This window comes from Sciurus carolinensis, chromosome 16 (genome assembly GCF_902686445.1).
Source record: "Sciurus carolinensis chromosome 16, mSciCar1.2, whole genome shotgun sequence".
Classification (NCBI taxonomy): domain Eukaryota; kingdom Metazoa; phylum Chordata; class Mammalia; order Rodentia; family Sciuridae; genus Sciurus; species Sciurus carolinensis.
Window position 1 is genome coordinate 52,192,976 of NC_062228.1, and position 22,244 is coordinate 52,215,219.

The following is a 22,244-nucleotide window of genomic DNA, read 5'->3' on the forward strand; positions in this document are numbered from 1 at the left end:
TAGGACATCAGAATTTTTCTTTTTTCAGTGTATATTTAATTTAATGAAGATACACACAACAGACCATCTCAAGTCTGTCAGTGTCCCTTTCTACATCTCCATCTTAGGCCATTTTCTGGTTTTTTTGTTTTGTTTTGTTTTGTTTTTTGTTTTTAACCTTTATTTTGTTTCTTTAGATCTTTTTTTTTTTTTTTTTTTTTTTTTTTTTTTTTAATGTGGTGCTGGGGATTGAACTCAGTGCCTCACACAGTCTAGCAAGCACTCTACCACTGAGCCACAAACCCCAGCCCCATTATCTGTTTTTGTTTTGTGTAATCTGAATTCATCAACCCCAGATTACCCTTCACTGCCAGTTTCACATCCGGGCAACCCTCAGAGGTGGGAATGACACAGAAAGGGAGGAGAAGAGACCCAACATCGACCCTGGGCCCTCTGTGTCCTCTGTGTCAAGTTCTGTTTTTCCTGTTTTACATGTAACACTGCAGCCTTCCCTGCTTTCTCCTTTAACAGACAGAAAAATCAGTCTGAAAGAGAGAAGGGCCTTTTTGAAGTCCTCCTTGCTAGGAAGCAGCAGAGTCTGGATTCAAACCCACGCCTGTCACTCCAAGGCGAGCCCACATTTCCCCTGCTCATGGCAGCCTGCCTGGCGGTGAGTCAGCAGAGCACGCAGACGCCCAGAGAGCTGCTTGTGTTAGCAGCATGGTATGCTGCGGTGTGGCTAGGTCACCCTATATTAACCATCTCCCTATCGATGTACATTTAGACTGTTTCTGAGTTTTTGCTTTGACAAACATTTGTTGCCATTAATATCCTTGTAAATCTAATTACACGTATATGGCAGTATTATCAAGAGAATATCTTGTTTGAAGTAGAATTACTGAGTCAAAGGGTATGTGCGTTGGGGATTCTGTGAGCCACTGCCAAATGGTCCATTCATCTCTATTAATTTCTCTGTTCATTTCATTCATTCAGATATTGAATGACTTACAGAATTCTGGTTGTCTGCCAGGCACAGCTGTAGACTAGAATCCTGCAGTGAACAGGACAGCACGTATTCTAGTGGGGCAGATGACATTGGTGAGGGGACATGGGGGAAAAGATGCTTGGAAGGAAAAAAAAGTGTGGGGGGAGGGTTGGGGAGAGTTTGGTCAAAGGATACAAGATTTCAGTCCAACAGGAGGAATCAGTTCAAGACAGCCTTGGTACGACACGCTGACCGCAATCAACGACAACATGCCTTTTCTTTGAATGTGGCTAAGTGAATAGATTTGTCCTCACCAAAAAGGAATATGTGAGGTGAGGCTTGAGGTAGCCGTTCCACAGGGTATATGTTTATCAAAACATATTGTATGCTGTAGAGATAAAGATTTTATTTGCCAAGTGGAAAAAAAACCAGAAAATTCAAAGAAAAAAAAAATCAAGATAATGGAATTGAAAGTGACAGAAGTCACAGGCGTGACAGGTGGTCAACGGAAGTTTACTTTGCAGAGGTGACATTTGAGCAGAGACCTGAAAGAAGGTGAGGAAATGAACTCTTCAGGAAGATGCTGAAGAACTGGAACCTACGGACCCTGAGGTGGGAGTGGACCTGAGAGAGGAAAAAACAAACTCAGTCTCAGTTTCTCCCACTGTCCTCTCACAGTGGCTTCTGACACCACACGTGTGCAGGGGTTTTCCCCATGTGCTGAGGAACAGTCAAACCTGCAGCAGATGCCTGGCGTCCCCTCGTTCAATACAGTTCTGACAGTTTACCCAGAGAGAGCACTGATGAGGGTTCAGTCCCCAAGACTGCCTCCTGCTTCAAAGGACAGCCACAAACTCCAGATTGTTTGACCTCTGCTGACCAACAGTCTGGAAATCTAGATTCCCACAATCTCTTCCTTGGGTTCAATTAATTTGCTAGAGCAGCTCACAGAACTCAGAAAACATCCCAGTAATTATAAAGGATACAGATGAAGAGAGGCGTAGGATGAGGTATGGGAGAAGGGTCTCAGAGCTTCCATGCCCTCTGGACACGCCACCCTAGGATCCAGAAGCTCTCTGAACCCTGCAGACCCTTTGGATTTTTATGGTGACTTCTTTGCATACACACGATTGATTCCATCATGGCCATTCCTGATTGATGCACCCTTCAACCCCTCTCCCCTCCTCAGAGGTTAAAGTGGGGGGGGGGTGTAAAAAATCCCAGCCCTCTAATCCGGCCTTGGTCTTCAGGTAACCAGCCCCCAAACTGTAGCTACAGAGGGGCTGCTGACCAGCAGTCAGCTCTCAGTGTAGAAAAAGACAGTTGGGAGATTCCAAGGATTTTAGGAGTTATGACAGGAAACAGGGACAGGCCAGGTGTGTGTGTGTGTGTGTGTGTGTGTGTGTGTGTGTGTGTGTGTGATATTTTATTTATTTTAAAGACAAGTTCTCACTCTGTTGCCCAGCTGGCCTCAAATTCCTGGGTCCAAGTGATCCTCTTGCCTTCAGAGTAAGCTGGGACTACAGGTGCACACCACTGGGCCCAAGAACCAAATATGTATTTCACAAGATCATAGTCTGGCTCATCATGGATAGTCAAGGTGGTCAAACTAGCTGGAGTAGAACAGCAGGAAGAGAAGAGGGACAGGATTACTTAGGGACAGAAATGTAGACAGGCCAGATCACTTAGGGACTTACAGACTGTGATAAGGATTTTGGAACTTCCAAGTGCAACAGGAAGCCATTGGAGGGCCATGTGCAAGGACTGGCATGTTCAAATGTGTGTGTTAATGACACCCCAGTGGTTGCCTGTAGGACAGATGTGGGTCAGGTGGAGGGGAAGACTTTAGGAATGTATTAAGTTTTGGGGCCATGTGACTAGTTTCTGTGCACACAAAAACAAGTGAAATGGGAACAGTGCTGGGTGCTGAGAACAGCCTGAGCCCATGGGAGGGGAGCAGACAGGAGGGGAGGAAGCTGCATACCTGCTCGGGCCAGAGGGCGCAGGGGGACAGCGGTGCTGATCAGTGAGAAGGGTCAAGAGCTGGAATCTGTTTTGAAGGAATGGTCAAGGGACTAAATGAGTGTAGAGGAAGCGTGACTCAGGGTGCTTGAAAGTTATCCGGAGAGCTATTATACATAATGACTGCAGTTAATAACAGTGTAGTGTATATTTGAAGAGTGCTAAAAGAGTCGGTCTCAGGTGCTCTCACCACAAAAAAATAAGTGCATGAGGTAATGCATGTGTGATTTAGCTGTGCCACAGTGAATACAGGTATCCAAACATCATGATGGACACCATAAAAAGAAGTGCTCAAGGTCTGGAGTCTCATCAGCTACGAAGAGTGATATTCTTTGTCAGCAGGGAAATGGACAAACTGTGAACTTATCTTTGGGATGCACATTGGAGTTGTAGGGAGTAAGCTGGGGTTTGAAGATAAGATTTTTTCTGTCTTTGCATTACAGACTCTTAGAAACACACACAAGGTATTAGAGTGTAAGGAACTCCCTGTTCTCTTGGCCCCTGACCGAGTCATCTCCCTCTTTGCTGGTGTCTTCTATTTGCTTCTCCCACATATAAACACACTGCTGTTTTCCTGCCGTGTTGTTTGTTTTAAGCAAGTCACAGATGTCCTGTCCTTTTATCAATAATTATACAGGTATGCTAAATTTGGGGGCTGCTCATGTTTAGATGATATTTAAAACCCTGGGATTTGCTGAGATCATCCAGGCTTAGGAGGTGGAGAAGACGAGAGAAGAGGCCCTGGGTCTCCTGTGCGCAGGGGTCAGGGGAAGGGCAGTACCCTGGAGAGAGGCTGAGGAGCAGGGACAGCAGGGGAGGCCGGGGCTGGAGCCAAGGGAACAAAAGGGCTCCCAGAGACAGGGATTGACCAGAGGCTGGAGCTGGGCACAGGCTGCCATGAGAACGAGAGTGCTTTGTGACCCTCCAGTCTTAACTGTGTTATGGAAACTTCCAAATAGTATGATACAGATTCTATAAGGAACAGTCGTAAGTGCTTATTTGCCTTTGTCTTTTGGGGAGTGAGGTGTAACTTAGATGGTAAAGTGGGTAAAGGAATCAGAGCTGATATGTAAGGTCAGTGAATTTTTGCAAATATATATACACAGGTAACCACTAACCAGCTAGCACTTGTAGCACCTCCGAGATTCCCTGTGCCCTTTCTCTCCAGTTCCTCACTCCAGAAGCACCACTGACCTGTCACTGGATTAGTCACACTTGTTTGGAACGTCATACAAATGAAACCTGACAGCCTACTTGTGAGTCTGCTACTTTAGTGCTGTCCACTTGTGAAAGTCTTCCATGGCCTTGCAAGTAGCACGAGTTTGTTCTCTAAGACTAACTCTGAAAGGATAGCCACATACTGATAGTTTTATAATATTTAAATAAAAAGACTGTGTATTTCACTTCCAGATGTCTTGTAGTCTAGTGAATAAGTGATGAGCCTTAAGGATAAAGGAGAACCTACAATACATTTTAAAGTTCCTGTAGAGCTGTGTACAGCACACCCGTGACCCCAGCTGTTCGGGGGGCTGAGGCAGGATCACAAATTCCAGGCATCCTGGGCAATTTAGTTAGACCCTGTCTCAAGATCTAAAAAGCCGGGTACAGTGGCGCATACCTGTAATCCCAGCCACTTGGAAGGCTGAGGCAGGAGGATCTCAAGTTCAAGCCCAGCCTCAACAACTTAGTGAGACGCTAAGCAACGTAGTGAGACCCTGTCTCTAATAAAATATAAAAAGGGCTGGGTGTGGCTCAGTGGTTAAGTGCCCTGGGTTCAATCCCTGGTGCCAAAACAAAAAAACAAAAAAAAAGATGGAGGTGAGGGTTAGAGACGGACCTCAGACCTCAGAGGTAGAGAGCTCCTGTTTTTCCCCAGGACTATAAAACAAAACCAAAAGTTCGGGGGCTGGGGAGATAGCTCAGTCGGTAGGGTGCTTGCCTTGTAAGCACAAGGCCCTGGGTTCGATCCCCAGCACCCAAAAAAAAAAAGTTCCAACAAAAAGCACTGTCCTGGTTTTTGTATGTTGGTAAGTATTTCACACAGCATAAAAACTCCAAGCAGGTCTTTGAACTGCTGTTCTGGCCAAGATTTGAATAGCTTCCTCTATGGATCATAGTAAAAAACTGGATGAGTGATGGAGAAGTTTGTTTTAATAGATGTGGTGGGGAGGATAGAACCATGGGCAGTTAGACAAAGACTGGAAAAGAAGAGGAGCCCAGGGTCTCAGGCAGCCAGGATGGGAAGGAAAAGAGGTCGAGGGAGGAGGTCAGGGCATGCTGACATGTGGAAGTCTGCTCTGCTGTAGAAAAGAGGAGCAGGGTCTTCCAGCCACCGCACAGGTTCACAGCCGGCAGGCCACTGGGTTCCCTCCAAAGCTCAAAGTCTGGCAAAAGGAATCACCATAGAGGTCAGGATGGTGGTCACTAGGGATGGAGGAGGATACTGACTAGGAGGGACAGAGTTCTAAGGGGCTGGAAACCTCTAACTTGATCTGAGTGGTGACTACTCAGGCGAATGCATTGTAAAAACTAATTGAGACTACATTTCATACGTGTAAACTTTATGTACATTATATCTCAATTGAAGAAAAAAGAGCTTGCTTGGCCTTGGAACTAGACTTTGACAGGAGGGCAGTGGGGACCATGGAAGACTTCGAGCATGGCAAGGCCAAGGTTAGTTTTGGGGCCAGGGCCAGGGCCACTGTGGGAGAGAGTGATGGGGAGAGGCCAAGGGGCCAGCCCTGTATAACCTTGGACAAGCTCCCACCTACCTGGGACTTGTTTCTCCACTCCATCCTCATGGAGCAGAGACAGAACAGAAATAAGAGAGGGAAGTCACCGAAATTGCCAGAGATAGAGCCCCTGGAAGGACACAGCCCCAACTCCTGGCACAGAAAGACACATTGATGTGGTGAGAGGGTGGAAAGACGGCTAAAAGGGGGACATGTGGATGTGAGCACTGCTGGAGGGGGCAGGTAGGCCGGGCAGACCCAAAGAAATCTAGAACATGCTGTCTCTTATGTGCCTCTTTGTTTCTTATTCAAAGTCCCTCCTCCAGGTACCTTGGTACACACCTGTGATCCTGGTGACGGGAGACTGAGACAGGAGGATGGCAGATTTAAGAGCAGCCTCAGTAACTTAGCAAGACCCTATCTCAAAATTCAAAAAAATAAATAAATAAGAAGGGCTGGGGATGCAACTCAGTGGACAAGCGCCCGAGTTCAATCTCCATTATTGGGTGGTTGGCAGAAGGCCCCTTCTTTTTTTTTAATACTTTTATCTATAGATGGACACAATATCTTTATTTATTTTTTTATGTGGTGCTGAGAATCAAACCCAGTACCTCACACATGCTAGGCAAGTGCTCAGTGGAGCCATAACCCAGCCCCAGGGAAGGTCCCTTCTAATTGGTTTTGACTTATTTTCAGCTGAAACCAACACAGAAGGATGATTTCTGCAAAGGTGAGGTGCTCTGGGGCCCCAGGTATTCAGAGTATTCGTTCTGTGACATTTATGCCAGGCCCTTGGCTTTGAAGGCATGACAGTTAACAAAAATGGACACACAGTGTGATGTTGCCCAGGAGTCTGAACAGGCTCGCTGGCTCAGTGGCAGGGCTCTGGAGCCAGGCTGCCTGGGTCTCATCCTAGCTCTCCCTCCACCTCTTTGCTATGACTTTGGGCACGTCTCTTAATCTCTCTGTGACTCAGTTTCCTCACCCAAAAAATGGGACCAATGGTGCCCCCTTTGTCTCCTTTTGTAAGATCATTAAGGGTTTAGCATGGTCGTTGGCCCAATAATTATTACTGGGACAGGGACGAGTTCATTGAGGGGCTTCGTGGAAGAGGGGACATCTAAGCTGAGCCTGCAGGAGGCTAGGAAGCAGCTGCAGGGATGTAGAGCACAGGAAAAGTGCTCCTGGAGGAACGAGTTTGGCCAGGGACTTGGCTACAGTGCTAGCCGGGCTTCTTGCTTGGGAGGGTGTCTGGCTCCTTCCCGGAGCCCCCCTTTACTCCTTAGCTAGGCTGAGATCCAGAGGAAGACAGTGTGCGGTAGAGGCCCCAATTTAGCTCTCAGGGCCAGGGGCGAGGCTGGCCGTGGACTTTTAGGGAAATCCAAAGATAGCTCAGCAGAGGAGGATGACTAGCAGCCGGGCTTCCCCTTGAATGGGGGAGCAGGGTGAATCAGCCCCCAGCTGAGTGAAGCTGCTGCAGGAAGTCAGACCTGGGTTCGAGGCCCAAGGCCACTTGGCCTCTGACTCACCCGGGCAGGGCAGGGAGGGAAGGCACAGCAGGGACAGGCTGGGTGTGAATCTGGCCTTGGCAACCCGGATGCCTGGCTTCCTGGCTGGAGGCCTGGGGCCAGGCCCGGCTGCTCCTGCAACCTCAGTTTCTATATCTGTCCAATGGGGCGGGGTGGGACAGGGGTGCACAAGTGGGAACACAGAACTGGGCGCATAGTAGGGCTCTGTGGCAGCCCGCTTCCTTTTCCTGTCTGAGACCTGACAGCCTCCTGACCAGATGTGAAAGCAGTATGCAGACAGTGGGGCTCCGCTAGCCTCTCGATGAATGAGTCGTCGCCTAGGCTCTGTGAGGCGGGAAAGGAGGAAGAGCGGCCACGCTGGTGTTGAAATTAGTAACAGTAATAAAAATGATCCTCTCTCATGTATTTGGTTCTTAGGAAATGCCCAACCGTCCGTGCCACTTCCTGTTTCAGTCTTCAGAGCAGCTGCTTGGGGAGGTTGCGCCATTTTATGGGTGAAGTGAATGTTCAAAGAGGTAAAGCCACTTTCCCTAGGTCACACTGCAAGTATGTGGCACAACCAGGGTTCGGACCCCCATCTGTCTGAATTCGAATCCCTTGAATCAAGGCTCTCGTAGCCTCAGATCTGGGCAGGGGGTTGCTTAGGTCCACCCAACCTACAGAGCTGGTAGGGCACCTCAGGAGGCCTGGTTTTATAGGTGGGGAAACCGAGGTTCAGACAGGGCAAGCGTCTTCCACGGGAGGATCTGCCAGTTTGGAGTATTTAAAAGAAACAGCAACTTCTGGCTTTGTTTAACATTTATTACAAAGTATAAGAGCAGAGGTTGGGGAGTGGCCCCCTCGCCATTCCTCCCCACCAGGTATCCTCTGCAGCTCTGGAAGAATAGTGTCCTCTTCGCTGTCCGCCAGGGGGCACCGCCTCCTGCCTCCCGCCTCTCAGACCCGGTTCTTCAGCTCTTCCGTCCCGCGGTAACTGAAGCTTCCTAGGACCCTGGACTCTGGGCCCTTCCTGTCCTCCTCCCCTGGGACCTCCACTTTTAACTGAAGGCCAGAGGTCGTCTGTAGCAGCATAGTGAGAATGTTTTTGAGGAGGGCAGTGGGGTAGTGGTGACCAAGTTCCCATCTGGGGTCTGTGGAGGTCCAAGGCTTCCCCTTCAGCCAGCGTCCCCTGATGGCCACGGCCATCAGAAAATAAACCCACCAAGGTGGGCCCCCTTTAGTCCTCACACCTCGAGGTATTTTATTCACAGGGTTAGGTCAGGAGTGGCAGGGAGGATGTCCTTGGCCTCAACCTTGGGAAAGGAGCCCAACTTGTCCTCCAGGATCCTGGAGGGAGAGAGAGAGAGAGAGAGATGGGTGGACGGCAGTCCAGAAAGGAGGAGGAGAGTGAGCGTGGCACTTACCAAGATGGAAGCCGACAGAGCAGCGGGCGAGGTGGAAGAAGAGGATGGGCGTGCTGACCAGGAGACCAGGGTGCAGGTGGGCATTTGGGCATAAGCATAAGCTGCACAGAGCCTGAGAGCCCAGGGGCAGGCAGAGAGAGATCAAGCAAAGGAGGAGGAGGTCGCTGAGAGGCGGGAAGGAGCAAGGGAAGAAGGAGAGTCTCCCTCTTTTCCCCCAGTCCAGCCCCGAACTCAGAGTCCTTTCCTCCTGGCAAAGCCAGAGCGGAAGACAAAGTGTGGCCACATGACACTGGCCACAGGTCCCCTTCCTCCAACCTTTCTTCCTGTCCAAGTCCCAGCCCCCTCACCAGCTACGTGGCCTCCTGACTGGGTTCTGGAAGCTGCTGTGGCCGCAGGGCAGTGCCGAGCAGCTCGGTCAGGGCGTCCAGTTTCCCTGCCAAGGCATCGATCCGCTTCTCCAGGGCCCGGTGCGAGCTGCTCAGGCCCAGCTGCAGGTCACACAGGATCATGTGCATCTGGGTGAGAAGAACAGGTCAAGTGTCAGGGGCTGGGGTGAACCCCTCCCTACTCCAACACTGACAAGTCCTTACTGACCCTTGAAGATTATCCTTGATGATAACTGTTACCCGAATCCCAGCTACTTGACTGGGTACTTTTCCTGTGTGGTTTAAGATCCTCTTAAAAGCCCTGGGGATCAAGAATCCCATTCTCATCTTACAGCTGAGGAAACTGAGGCATGGAGCAGTTAAATGACATGCACCTAGAATAGGATCTGGCACATAATAGGTGCTCATTAAATGGCTTCGAAACCCAGAGAGCCCTTTTACTGCTCTCCCAGACTGGGCTTCACAGTGTGATTCTTGAGTGTGAGCTTTCTATGGGAATTCTTGAAATCTGCATGTTTGGGGCTCAATAATCTTCCGAAATTATGACTAGCCTGTTCTGACAGACCTGGGCCATCACCTCCTCACTGAGCCTGCCACGGCATTTGGGGGCCTGAATCTGTGACTGTGTTTACCATGGCATTGGTGCCAAGAGCCAGTGTTTGAACTGTCGTGGCCCAATGAGAAAAAGCAAAGGCCACCACATAAAGAAAAGTTGCCGCGAACCAGGCCAAGAGGGAGTGACGTCACTGTCCCTGACATGGGTAGAATCAAGTGGTCTCAGCAGAAGGAGACAGCCAGGGGAGTCACACCCAGGCAGGCAGGTAGGCTTGCCCAGCACGGGGGCCTCTTGCACCTGGAGCATCCGCCTTCACGACAGATTGAGTTTTACTGAAACAAGGTCACCTGCATTCTTGTCGGTGTCGTTGAGTTGAATTTTACTGGTTCTGCCATCTATGTTTGTACTTGGTTTGTAAATTTGCTTTGGTTTTATCGTGTAAGAGTCAGAGCTGGAAAGAATTTCATATCCGTCCACATGTAAGTAACTTGATAACAAAGATAATTTGAAATCAAACATTGGGTTGTGTTTTTTTGTTTTGTTTTGTTTTGTTTTGTTTGCAGTACTGGGGATTGAACCCAGGACCTCACACATGCTAGGCAACACTCTACCACTGAGCTACATCCCCAGTCCTTTTTTAAAAATTTTATTTTGAAATGGTCTTGCTAAATTGCTGAGGCTAGCCTCAAATTTGCCATCCTCCTGCCTCAGCCTCCCAAGTGCTGGGATTACAGGTGTGTGCCACTGCCTGGCACAGTTTTCTTTTTTAAGTTCAGAAGTTTTAAGTTTTAAGTTTTATCTGCATAAAGGTAAGAAGCTCTGTTCTGCTTTATTTCTTCATTCCTTCAACCATAAGCTCTGTGATTACCTATGTGTGCTAGGCCCCTGCCAAGATCCCTCTCCAGGGGCACTTTACCACTGAGCCACATCTCCAGGCCTTTTTATTTTTTACTTTGAGACAAGGTCTGAGTTGCTTAGGGCCTCACTAAGTTGATCCTCCCGCCTCAGCCTCCCAGTTGCTGGGCTTACAGGCGTGTGCCACTGTGCCCTGCAAGATCCCCTTTTCAGAGCCAGATCTCCCTACCCGCAGCCCCGGCCTCCCCTTCTTCCAGACCTGGTACCTTGGAGATGTCCACCATGGAGTTCACTTGTTCCCGGAGCTTTCGGTGTTTCAGCCGCACCTGTCGGAACCTGTGGGGAAAAGTTGGAGGTCGGTTGTCCTACAACCCAGTCCCTAGCTGGCCTCAGCCGAGGGGCAGGATGAGGGGAGGAGAGACAAACATGGACACAGGACAAAGAAGAAATATGCCTGAGAGCCGGGAGGTGCCGAGGAGCCCCCGCTCTGTAGAGGCCCGAGATTCCAGGCCCACAGAACCTGCAGCCGCATCCAGATCGAGGGGGACCACACAGGGGTGTCCTGACGTGGACACGCACGGGCACGCACACTCACGGGCACACACACACACGGGCACGCACACTCACAGCCATGCAGAGGCGACAGGACACAGAGCTGCCCTCACGTGTGGATGGCGGCCAGCAGCTTGCGCTGATGCCTGCGGGCAGCTCTGGAGTCCTTCCTGCGCGTGTGTTTGTAGTACATCCAGGCCTCCTGCAGCAGGCGGGCAGCCGACTCCTTCATCTGGCAGGGGTGGCACAGCGTCAGTGCACAGACCCTAGGGCTTCCCGGTGCTGGCACAGGGAGGGTGGGGCCTGGACTCCTGGCTCGCTAAGAGGCCGGTGCTCGGTGTCCCGCACCCAGGCTCACCTCTTTGGCATAATGGATGTCCATCATGAAGTTGTGCACATGCTTCTCCGCCTTGTTAAACTCTAGCTTCCGGGCCACCACGGCCACCAGCAGGGCTGTGCAGCACACCCCCTGTGGGCACAGCAGGCACTTGGTGTGAGGCTGTGGGACTCTGGGGGCCAGCCCTGTGCCATCAACCCTCTCTTGAAACCTCCCATCAGTCACGGGGCAGGTTCAACTGGAAAACAGGCCCAGAGAGGAGAGCCAGGGACGCTCGGCTCAGAGCGCCCAAGCCAGGGTCAGACAGCACAGGTACCCGAGTCCAGATTCTCTGCATTGCGGTCACACCTTCACCAGCATGGCCTCTTTCATATTGGAAGAGGGAGAGAATAGCCGGTCACTGCAGGCTCCCAAGGGGCCCTTCTCACTACTCATACCTCGTCCGCCATTAGGTCACTGGGAGTGTCCCTTAGCTCCTGCACCCTCCATTCCTGCAGCTTCTTCCCAACTCATTTCCCTCAGGACTGTCTCCAGCCTCCCACTCCTGCCTGACGTGCAGGAGTCCTCTCGTCCTGTGTGACCTTGCTCCACTCACTCCAAACTCTACCAGGCCCCCACTTCCCTGAGCTTCTCAGCCTGGCTCTGAAGGCCTCCGTCTAGGCCTCCTTCCATGTAGGCCTCCCTCCCACATCTCAGCCCCAGCTGCCTCCTGGCTCCCCCACCTGAGTACCTTCCCCTGAACACTTTTCCTCCCTCCCTTCTCCCAGGGCTTCTGGTCCTTCAAGGCCCTATCAAATCCTTGCTGCTCCGGGGCCCCTGCCCTCTTTCCCTGGGGTTAGAATGAACCCTCCTTGGAAGTCCCTCGTCTCAGGTCTCAGTCACTCAGAATGGTTCACTAGTCACAAACATGGGCTCCCAGGACTGCCTGGTTCCAAGTCCAGCTCTGAGCAAGTCACTTTATCTCTCAGTATCTCCATTTCTTATCTGAAAGTGGGCATGCCCTCTGTAGAGTGTCCCAGTGAATTCCATGAGTTGACACCTGGAAAATGGGGCAGAGACTGGCATAGGTATGTCCCCAGTAAAAGTAAGCCTTCTGCTGTACTGTGGAACATCTTGGCCAGGACGCTGTGCACTCTGCTTAGCTTATCACTCTGGGTCTCAGTTTCTCCTTCTGTCAGGCAAGGGAAGAGGTCCCATTCAGCCCCAAGGGTCCCTGCCCCTTTGGGAGCATTTTCATGGCTAAGTCTCTGCCCCTATTTCCTCATCCTGAAGAGTCGCCACCGTGTGGGGGGCTCACGTTTCCCTGTCACCCATCACCCAACCCCTGTGGACCCAAGCCTTATGCATTCAACAGGTCCTTCCTAGGACATCAGAACTAGGGGCTCAGATCTATGAGAGCAGAGGGAGACAGTTCTGGTGGGGAAATGAAGACCAAGGCACTGGGAGCCGGGCCCTGGAGGCAGGGGGGGCTATGGTGCGAAGGAGCTGGATATCTGGGTTCAGCAGGAAGCTTGAGCCCACTGGGCTGAAGGGCCTCAGTTTCATCCTCGAGGGGACAGGAAGTGGGCTGGGGGCAGCTGGGTGTCTGGGACCAGTTGTGATAATGGTGCTCTCCCAAAGTCCCATTTACCGAGCTCTTCCTACACGGTGGGCACCGTTTGAAGCCCTTTACCTGGTTTAACTCATGTAATGGTCTCAGTACCCCACGAGGAGTACACTAGCATTGGCATTCCCATTTTACAGATGAGGAAATTGAGGCCCAGAGATTTTGTGGCTTGCCTAAGCTCCCCAGCTGAGAAGTAGAAATGGGATTTGAAATCTTGGAGCCTGGTGGCAATGGCATGATCCTGGTGATGATCCTAGGCCCTTGATGGAGGTTAAGAGACAGAATCCCCAAGTTCTAAAGAAAATGAGGCTAGGAAATCAGGGGCCTGGGGTCCCTGGGGAGGGAACAGGTCCTAGGACCAAGGGCTATGGTCCCAGGTTTTAGAGAGAGCCAGGACTTAGAGGCTGGATTCCTTGGTATTAAAGAAAATGGGATTTTGTATCTGGGTCTCTAAGAGGAAATGAGGCTGGGGGTGGGGAGAAACACAAATTTTTCATGGTGTGTCCCTGAGAGCAGTGTTGGCTCCATGGTTTCCTGGGGACTCTGAGGATAAGCAATTTGGGAGGCGGAGGGTTTCTCGGGACCTGTACTCACCATAACTCCAGTGCAGAGACAGACAATCTTGCCCCACATGGTACCTGGCACCACATCCCCATAGCCGATGGTCAGGAATGTGATGGGGATCAGCCACAACGTGTCCGAAAGGTGCCCAGTGGCATTAACAGCCTGCCTATGGGCAAGGATAGGTTAGTTCTAAAATCCCACCCCAGAGGTGCCCGTGATGTTTGCTTCCCACCTCCCACACACAGTCTCCCTTCCCCTCCCCATTCACACTCAGCCCCAAGATGCACCTGGACAGTAAGCTAGGCTTTGGAGAGCCTGTCTGCCTCCGTTCTGCTGTGTATCTGGGTAAGATCTTAGCCACTCTGGGCTGTGGGATTTGAACCTGAGTCGGGCCAATTCCAAAGCCGGCATTGCTGCAGCTAGGCTGCCAAGGGGTTGGTGCATCCAGAGTGTATGGCTAAGGTTGAGAGGGGGCTGAAACCCTGCCTGCAGTTCATTTGTCAGACACTGACGGGGTTGTGCCCACCGGGAGAAAGGAGTGCCTTTTTCTAATTCCCACAAAGATGCTGTATTGCCTACAAGAGGCCCTATGAAGACCAAAAAGATGGGGCTCTAAAAAAAGCCTCATCAGGACTCTGCCCTACTTTCATGGATGGGGACACTGAGGTCCAACCATGGAAGGAATGGAAAAATCCAGATTTGCAGGGGGCCTTTTGTCCACAGGTCCCTGCATGAAGATCAGCAAGGGACCTGAGGCATGGTGGCACATGCTTGTAATCCAAGAGACCTGGAAGACTAAGGCAGGAGAATTACAAGTTCAAGGCCAGCCTGGGCAACTTAATAAGACCCCATTTCAAAATAAAAAAAAATAATAAAGGTAGGAATGTTGCTCCGTGGTAGAGCACCCTGGGTTCAATCCCTAGTGTGACACAACAACAAAAATCCTGAGTTAGTTTCCAGGTGGCAGCCAGGACCCAATTCCCTCAGGGAATCTCCAGAGTAGCTGCAAACACCGCCTTTCCGGGATCACAGAAAATTCCTACAGCACCTCTATGCTAATTTGGAAAAGATGTGCCCTTCCTCCGAGGCAGATGCAACTGTTAGCCTGGGTTTGGAGGCTAAGCAGATGCCTGGAAATGCGAGATGGGAGAAGTAGGGCAGAAGGGTGGGCTTCCTAGGGCCTGGGGAGTGTGGGGGACGGGGCTGGAGACCACAGGTGGAACACTGGCTGGCCTGGCCGACTGGTTCCTCCGACCCCTGTGGATGAGGGAGTGAGCAAATCCCAGCCAGGAAGAGTAGAAGGATGGCAACCGAGCGGTCCCCACCGTTGGCCTCAACCTGCGCAACTCTCCGCCACCCGCCTCTCTCCCGGTGCCACAGGACCCTCACCTCTCCGCCACGGACAGCACCCAGGCAGTGGTGAGCCAGAGGCCAAGCGTGAGGCCGAGCAGCAGGCGGCCCGGGTGCGTGTTCATGTACAGCTTGGCCACGAACCAGTGGCGGAAGCGGACCTGGTTGAGAGCGCCGATGCTGCGGTAGGACGCGTTGAGCAGGACGCCGCTGCGCAGGAGGACCGCGCGGGGCACCAGGTAGAGGCGCAGCAGCATGGCCAGGGACAACAGCGCCTCCCCTTGGCCCAGGAAGCCGGGCCAGGGCTGCGTCTCCCCTAAACCCCGCGCGCACGGCGGGCCCCGCACGGGTGCAGGGTGCAGCCCGCACACCGCCAGCTCCAGCACGATCTGCGCCGCCTGCCGCCGAGTCAGCGCCACGCGCCAGTCCCGGAGCCCGTTGTCAGTCATGAACAACTGCCGGGAAGGAGCGAAAGGGGAGGGGGTTAGGTGCAGCTCAGGCGGCGGCCCGCCCGGTCTGCGCCTCCGAGATAAGATGGGGCGTCTGCTGGGCCCTGCGGAGAGAGAGATAGCGCAGGGCGCCGGGCTGGAGAGGGCTGGGGAGGGAGCGGGACAGGACCTGAAGACCTCTCCACTTTCTCCTCCAACACCTAGTTTCTCCCACTTTCAGAACTTCCCTGAACATTCGCGGGGCGCAGGTTGCGTGCCCTATATGCTGAGGACTGGAACTGAACAAAACAGAAACCTCTTCCTCCCTGAAACTTAAATGCACATTCCTGAGGCGGCTTCTAATCCTGTTTCTGGGAACACTTGTAGTAATTGTTCTAGCAATAACATCAGCAGAAACAATAGTCAAGATTTATGGGGCGCTTATCTCCTTTATGTGTTGTGCCTCAGTAATGCTACAACACCGTGAGACTGATATCACCTCCGTTTTATACATGCAGACTGAGGCCCAGGTGCTTCAGGTGGGCAATGGCACACTTAACTAGTGCTGAGCGCACCGATGCTGTGGTAGCCAAAGCCACTTTAACCATGGCTGTTATTTATTTTTATTCACTTTTGCAGTGCCTGAGACGGAACCCAGGGCCTCTGGTATGCTAGGCAAGAACTCTATCACTCAGCCACACTCCCAGCCCCATTATGCACATTGTTAATGAGAATGATAATATGTACCCTTACTGAGGACGCTCATGTGCCAGGCACTGCCCAGGGGCATTACCCTACATGGTCTGTAACCCTAATTTCAAGGCCATGGTGTAAGAAGAGAGGGGCAAGGAGAGAGGGAAATGGGGCAACAGGACGTGGGGAGATAGGGAATGTGATGTATCTGGGGGAAACCGGAGGTGGGAGCATGGGTGCCAAGAGTTCCTGGATGCTGGGGGGGGGGGGCGGGATACTGTGACAGAAATGGGGAAATCAGGAGCAGGCACTAGCCGGGAACTTAGGTGACTTGGGACTGGAGACAGATCTGAGAGGCTGGGCCTGGGTGAGGCTACCTAGGGCAGAGTGGACAAAGAGTGGGCAGAAGTGGGGGCTGGAAGGGCAAGAACGCTCCACAGCCCCAAGTGTGTGGGGGGAGACCAGGGGCTACAGGTGGGGGAAGGACCAAGACTGCCCTGGGGGTTCTGGCCTACTGGCCGTCTATGGTCCATCGTCTATGGTCCATCCCTTCTCGGTGGGCTAGGGTGTGGATCCATCGCAGGGTGGAGGAGTTTCATCACTCAGAGCAGGAGGAGGGAGTACGCATGGGCTTACAGGGCACGTGGGGTGTGGGGATACAGAGCTCAGGGCAGAGCTGGCCGTACCTGGACCTCTTTGGCATGGAAGGCCACGATCAGGCAAAGGAGCAAGATGGTGGAAATGCTGATCATGCACTTAACCAGGAACAGGTAGAGTGCCCACTGTGGGAAGGATAGGAAACAGGTGAGGTCCCAGGTCTCCAGCCAGCCAGGTCTGTACCTTCTTTGGAAACCACCATCCCTTCCCCATTCCCCATCTCCTAGCCCCTAGACCAGTCCAGAACCATTATCCAATCCCCAGGGAGATTGCTGTCTTCCTTCCCAACTGGACATCCCTGTCCCAGATGCCATGTCCCTCCTCTTCCATTCTTCTCCCTGGACCCATACCCCTGAACGGAGACCTTGAAACTCACATGCTTTGTATTCTCCTGTCCCCTTCCAGTGAAAAATGCTGCCTGGGTTATGTGTGTAGAGTATCTAGAAAAAGACATCTGGCCTCCCCTTCACTCCCTACCCAACGAGTCCTGCCCTAGAACCAATGTCAATGCTCACCCAATTCCAGAAGAGCCTAGAAACTACCACGCAACCCCCAAGAACTGAATGACACCCTTCCCTGCTATCATCCAGGAGACCGAATCCTTGAGACCCCAGCCCCAGGTCTCAGAAGGTCCCCCAGTTCTGCCCCCTGCACCTCCTCCTCCCCACCCTCCCCCTCTCCTGGCTCCAAGCCCAGGGCAGATCTGGCCGGAAGCACAGGGCCTCCAGAAACCAGGAGAACTTTTTTTTCCTCTCTTTGTGTGGCAATACCTTGGAGGAATCTAGAATTCTAGGGGGAGGGATTTAGAGGGGACTGGGACTGCTGGATTCCCTAAGAAGTATCGCTTTGGGGGATTTTGTCGGGGAGGGGGCCACCTGGGCGCCCACCCTGAGCCCTGCACCTGTTTCTCCTAAGGCTGCCAGCTCCCCTGTTTGGGCCTCGGCCAGGGCCCCGCCTCTGAGCAGGGGAAGAGGGCCAGTTTCCTGCCCCTGGGGGCCTCCCCCCATCCCCTCCCTGAACAATGGTGCCGTTGTCCCCAGCCCTCCCCCACCCCCTTCACCCTTCCACGGCTCCCTGTTTCCCTGTCCCCTGTCCGTCTTCAGTGAGTCTCAACCTCCTCTCATTCCACAGCAGCCCCCTGCCGACCCTGCAGCGCCTTCTCTGGTGGCTCTCTCTACCCTCCCACTGAAACTGTCTCCACGTGGACCCTTACCCTCCCAGTTTCCCCCTCTTGGGAATGGCTGTTTCGAGGGTCTCTCTTTCTACCTCTCTGTATGGATCTCTCCGTTTGTCTCTGTGGCTGTCCCTGTCTGTCCCTAATTGCATCTCTGCTTCTCTCTCTCTCTCTCTCTCTTTTTTTTTTTTTTTTTTTTTTTTTTTTTTTTTTTTTTTTGCGGTGCTGGGGATTGAACCCAGGGCCTTATGCTTTCAAGGCAAGCATTCTACCAACTGAGCCATATCCCCAGCCCTCTCTCTCTCTCTCTCTATCCCTCCCCCTCCACCCCATCGCAAGCCAAGACACCCATCTTGTTCCCCTGTCCTTCCCAGGCCTTGGCGCCTGCCTCTTCCTGCCGCCCCTCCCCCAGGACAGCAGGTGTCTGGGACCTTTGCAAAATGAGTTCATTAGACAGAGATGGAGGTGGGGAGGGGACAGGGAGATTATCAAGGCAGTCATGGAAAGGAAGCTGGGGAGGACCCTGGGTTGTGTGTCTGACAGGAGAACTGCCCTCAGGGATGCGGCAGCTTCCGCAAGGCCCCAGGATGGAGGCCATGGCCGTGGGGGGTGTGGAGGGAAGGAAGAACGAGAGGTGAGAACGGGGAGGAAGAGGGTGAGTAGGAGGACCCTCTTGCTCCGTCCCCTCTGCAGGGCTCCCCAGCCCACCTCCCCTGCTGGGGCGCGGTGCTGGAGCGTGGGAGCGAGCGCCGCGTAGGCCCGGCCACGCTTCCTGTTGGCATGGGCTTCGCCGCCCCACCTCCTCACTGCCACTGCCCTCTCCTTGGCTGCCTGACCAGAGGAAGCTGGCCTGCTCTGACCTCCGTGTGACTGCTGGTCACTCCACAGCTGCCCACTCCCCCTTCCCCAAATCCGAGGCTGAGTCCCCCGAAGACCTCCCAACCCAATCTTCAGCAGCCCACTTCCACAACCCTGACCCCAGAGAGGGCTCCAGCCCTTCCTTTCCTGTTGGGAACTCCGTTCCCCCTCAAGCCACTGATTCAGACCCTTGTCCTGCATCTGTCCCTACCACTGTCCTGACCAGGACTGGAATGTGCCAGTAGCCTGCTGAGACCTGCCCTGGCCCCACCTACTCCCACCCCGCTACTCCCGCTATCCTCAGAGTCAGCCCTTTCCCCCAGAGACTTCCGAAGCCTCCTTCCCCCTCAGCCCCGGGAGTCCAGGTCCCAGCTCCGTCTCCCTGGGACTAAGGAGTCTGGGCTACTACAAACCTGCCTCTTCGCTGCCTCCCAGGCTGGAGCATGGAGATCTGGGGGAAGGCTGAGCTTCTAAATGATGCTGATGGGGGACAGGAGGCGCTTTCCATTCCCGCCCCCAGCCCAGTCACTCTTCTGGGCTCTGCCCACTGCCGTCCGGGCACCGGTGAACTTTAGCGGTTAGATAAGGAGCCGCCGCCTACTGGAAGAAGTTCTCCTCTCTCTCCGCCCTCCCTTCACCCAGGCTGGGGCCATCAGGGTCAGCCTTCCTCTGATCTCCAGGGGGCCTGGACCTCCGGGGTCTGACTACAACTTTCTCAAAACCTGAAACACGGTGACCCCTACTCCCCAACTCTTGCGGGATGGCCTGGCATTGAACTCCCGGAGGTCTCAGGAGCCAAGGCCCCAAGTCTCCTCCCTCAGAGCCAGGTCCTGACCCCAGCCTCCTCCCTCAGACCGGGAGAGCCAGACCCCAGTCCTCCTCCCTCGCGCCCAGGCGTCCTGACCCCAGCCCTCCTCCCTTGGAGCCAGGAGTCCAGGCCCAGCCTCCCATGCCTCAGCGGGAAGCTCCACTCACCGGGCAGCCCCCAAACCACAGCATCTCCGCGTGCAGCACCATGAGTCCGATGCCAATTCCCGCCAGCGCCAGCGCCCAGCCAGCCAGCCACTTCTCCTGTTCCAGCAAGCGCTTTCGCCGCCGCAGGGCCCCCAGGCCAGACACCAGCTCCCCGCCCATGGCCCCTGAGGTCTTGGGGCTCAGCCAGCTTCCTGCCCAGGGTCCCCCACCTCGCAATACGCAAATGGCAGCCACTTTGGCTTCCAGGCCGGCGGCCGGCTCTGCTCGCACTGGGGCTTTGGCTGGGAGGCACCGCGGAGCCCTGTGCCCTCTGGGGAGTGGTAACGTTGGCGGCTGGGCAGGGCGGGGAGGGGCAGGGGAGGTCCCTGGGTAGGGGGAGGCTCCCCAACCCCCCTTTCCAGACTAAGGAGGGACTGGGGTGTGTCCTGGGGCAGAGCAAGGAAGAGGCGCTCGTCCACGTGGGGAGACACACAGTGCCACACATGGCTGCGACCAGAACGGTCTGCACCTTGTGATACCACCTACACCCACCACGCCCAGACACCACAGGGCACCCCACGGCCAGAGACGAGCCTAACACACTGGGGCCCACAACACAACCTACGGAGTGACTCACGACCCCACAAACTGAAATCCACAGCCACACCCAGACACCACACACATGGTGTGACACACGCAGGCACTTAGCAAGGCAGGCAGTGTCCCCTGGCCCACAGGGCCACCCAAATGTTGTCTACACACAGGCACAAGCATTACATTCAAAATTGCCACAATATTCTCTGACACAGTCACACCTAGACATCATCGCAGGGTAATGTGTGTCTGTAGCCACACAAACACAACATGTACCAAATGCTATACAAACACACAACACAAGGCTGGGGATATAGCTCAGTTGGTAGAGTGCTTGCCTTGCAAGCACAAGGCCCTGGGTTCAATTCTCAGCACCGCAAAAACAAACAAACAGAATCAAACACACAACACATATTGACACAGCGCTACCCAAATGCCACCGTACCCAACACATGCAAGGCACTCATGGTGTTCCACACTCCACACACCCATGGAGTGACAGCCAATGCACACAAACACACAGCATCTAGGCACACGGCTATGGCAGTCCCCAGCCGCCCAGCTCATAGAGAAATGCACACTGACACACACCAATTACATGCTCGTGAGGATGATTCACAATACGCACTGATTCACCCAGACACACAATATGCCCCGGTGCCCGGTGTGGTTCAAATTCCTGGTCAGAGACCAATACGAATGGATGCATGTAGAGACAGACAACGGACAATATCCTAAGGAGACCCAAGCGGCACATGCCCAAAGTAAGACTGGTATATCTTTTCTTTTTGTACCAGAGATTGAGCCCAGGAATACCTAGCCACTGAGTCACATTCTCAGCCCTTGTTATTTTTTTTATTTTGAGACAGGGTCTCAATAAGTTCCTTAGGGCCTTGCTAAGTTGCTGAGACTGGCCTTGAACTTTTGATCCTCCTGCCTCAGCCTCCCATACTGCTGGGATTACACGCATGCGCCACTACACCTGGCTAGACTGGTAAATTTTGATCACACAAAACACAACCTGGAATGATGCCCCTGACAAAGAGGGATTGTGCCCAAATGTAACACACACCATCACCTCTGAGCCACAAGCCACAACTGAACATCACATACAACACACACACACACTGTATTCCAATATGTGTGACTGCACAAACACAACATACACACAGTAATAGATAATCACAAGGGGACAAAACACACTGACCCATTTCCCAAAACAAATAACCCTGCACAAATAACCACCTGTCACATAAAACACCAGACATGCCCCACAGACACAGTCCACACCAGGGCAGCAACAAGACTGCACAGGAACCAGACAACATCATCCACAACCACATAAACCCAACACACCTTGAGTGTTCCTTGGCAGGGAAGGGAAAAGCCTCCAACAGGAACATACACCCTGATGTAAGATGCAGGGTCACAACACTGAATGATACAGTGTTACACACACACAAGTTCCACAAGGAGACACAACACACACTGGCACAGCAGCAAATGCAGTGCAGAAGGACGCACAGGGACTCCTCAGGTGATGGGCAGCACAGAGTGGCACAAAAGAAACATGCACGTCCACATCCTATGTGTCTGCACACAAATCAGAACCGTCCCACAGGGACACGCAATGTGGTAACACAAAACACCTCGCGCAGCAGCACACACTGATCTCACAACGCGGGGCACCCAGCTCTCGAGGAGCATGCAGAAATAACCCCCTCCTTCCCTGTGTCCTGTGTCACGCGGGACCAGCCAGCCACGGGGAAATGAAACACCCGCGGACAGACATCTGGCAGTACACCAAGGCAACCCACAAGGACACACCCAGAGACACCAAGCCACACACACGGACACGCCCGGTGACAGAAACACAACCCCCGGGGGTGCACTGCCAGAGGCAGGGCACACTGTTCCTGATTACCACTCGGTGACACACGGCGGCCGGCCGCTGGAGAAGGATGGAGACACACCCAGGCGCACCCAGACACCACACGTGCGTCTCCTTGGAGAAAGCGCTGCCACGGGCG

General features: G+C 53.3%; 1 protein-coding gene across 4 annotated transcripts; it reads right to left on the reverse strand.

The window, feature by feature from the left end:
* Window positions 1-1,521: 1,521 nt before the first annotated feature.
* Kcnn4 (potassium calcium-activated channel subfamily N member 4) lies at window positions 1,522-22,244 on the reverse strand. Of its 4 annotated transcripts, XM_047527048.1 has the most exons (10): window positions 19,642-19,717; window positions 19,080-19,263; window positions 16,664-16,759; window positions 14,896-15,311; window positions 13,537-13,672; window positions 11,358-11,468; window positions 11,113-11,231; window positions 10,714-10,783; window positions 8,998-9,165; window positions 8,037-8,573 (listed from the first exon to the last, which is right to left on the reverse strand). In XM_047527048.1, the coding sequence occupies exons 3-9, from the start codon at window positions 16,727-16,729 to the stop codon at window positions 9,001-9,003; spliced, it is 1,083 nt and encodes a 360-aa protein (XP_047383004.1). In that variant the 5' UTR covers window positions 16,730-16,759; window positions 19,080-19,263; window positions 19,642-19,717; the 3' UTR covers window positions 8,037-8,573; window positions 8,998-9,000. The 4 variants fall into 4 exon arrangements, with proteins under 4 accessions (XP_047383003.1, XP_047383004.1, XP_047383006.1 ...); XM_047527050.1 differs by lacking the exons at window positions 19,080-19,263; window positions 19,642-19,717 and adding an exon at window positions 22,188-22,244; XM_047527046.1 differs by lacking the exon at window positions 19,080-19,263 and having other exon boundaries at window positions 19,642-21,062.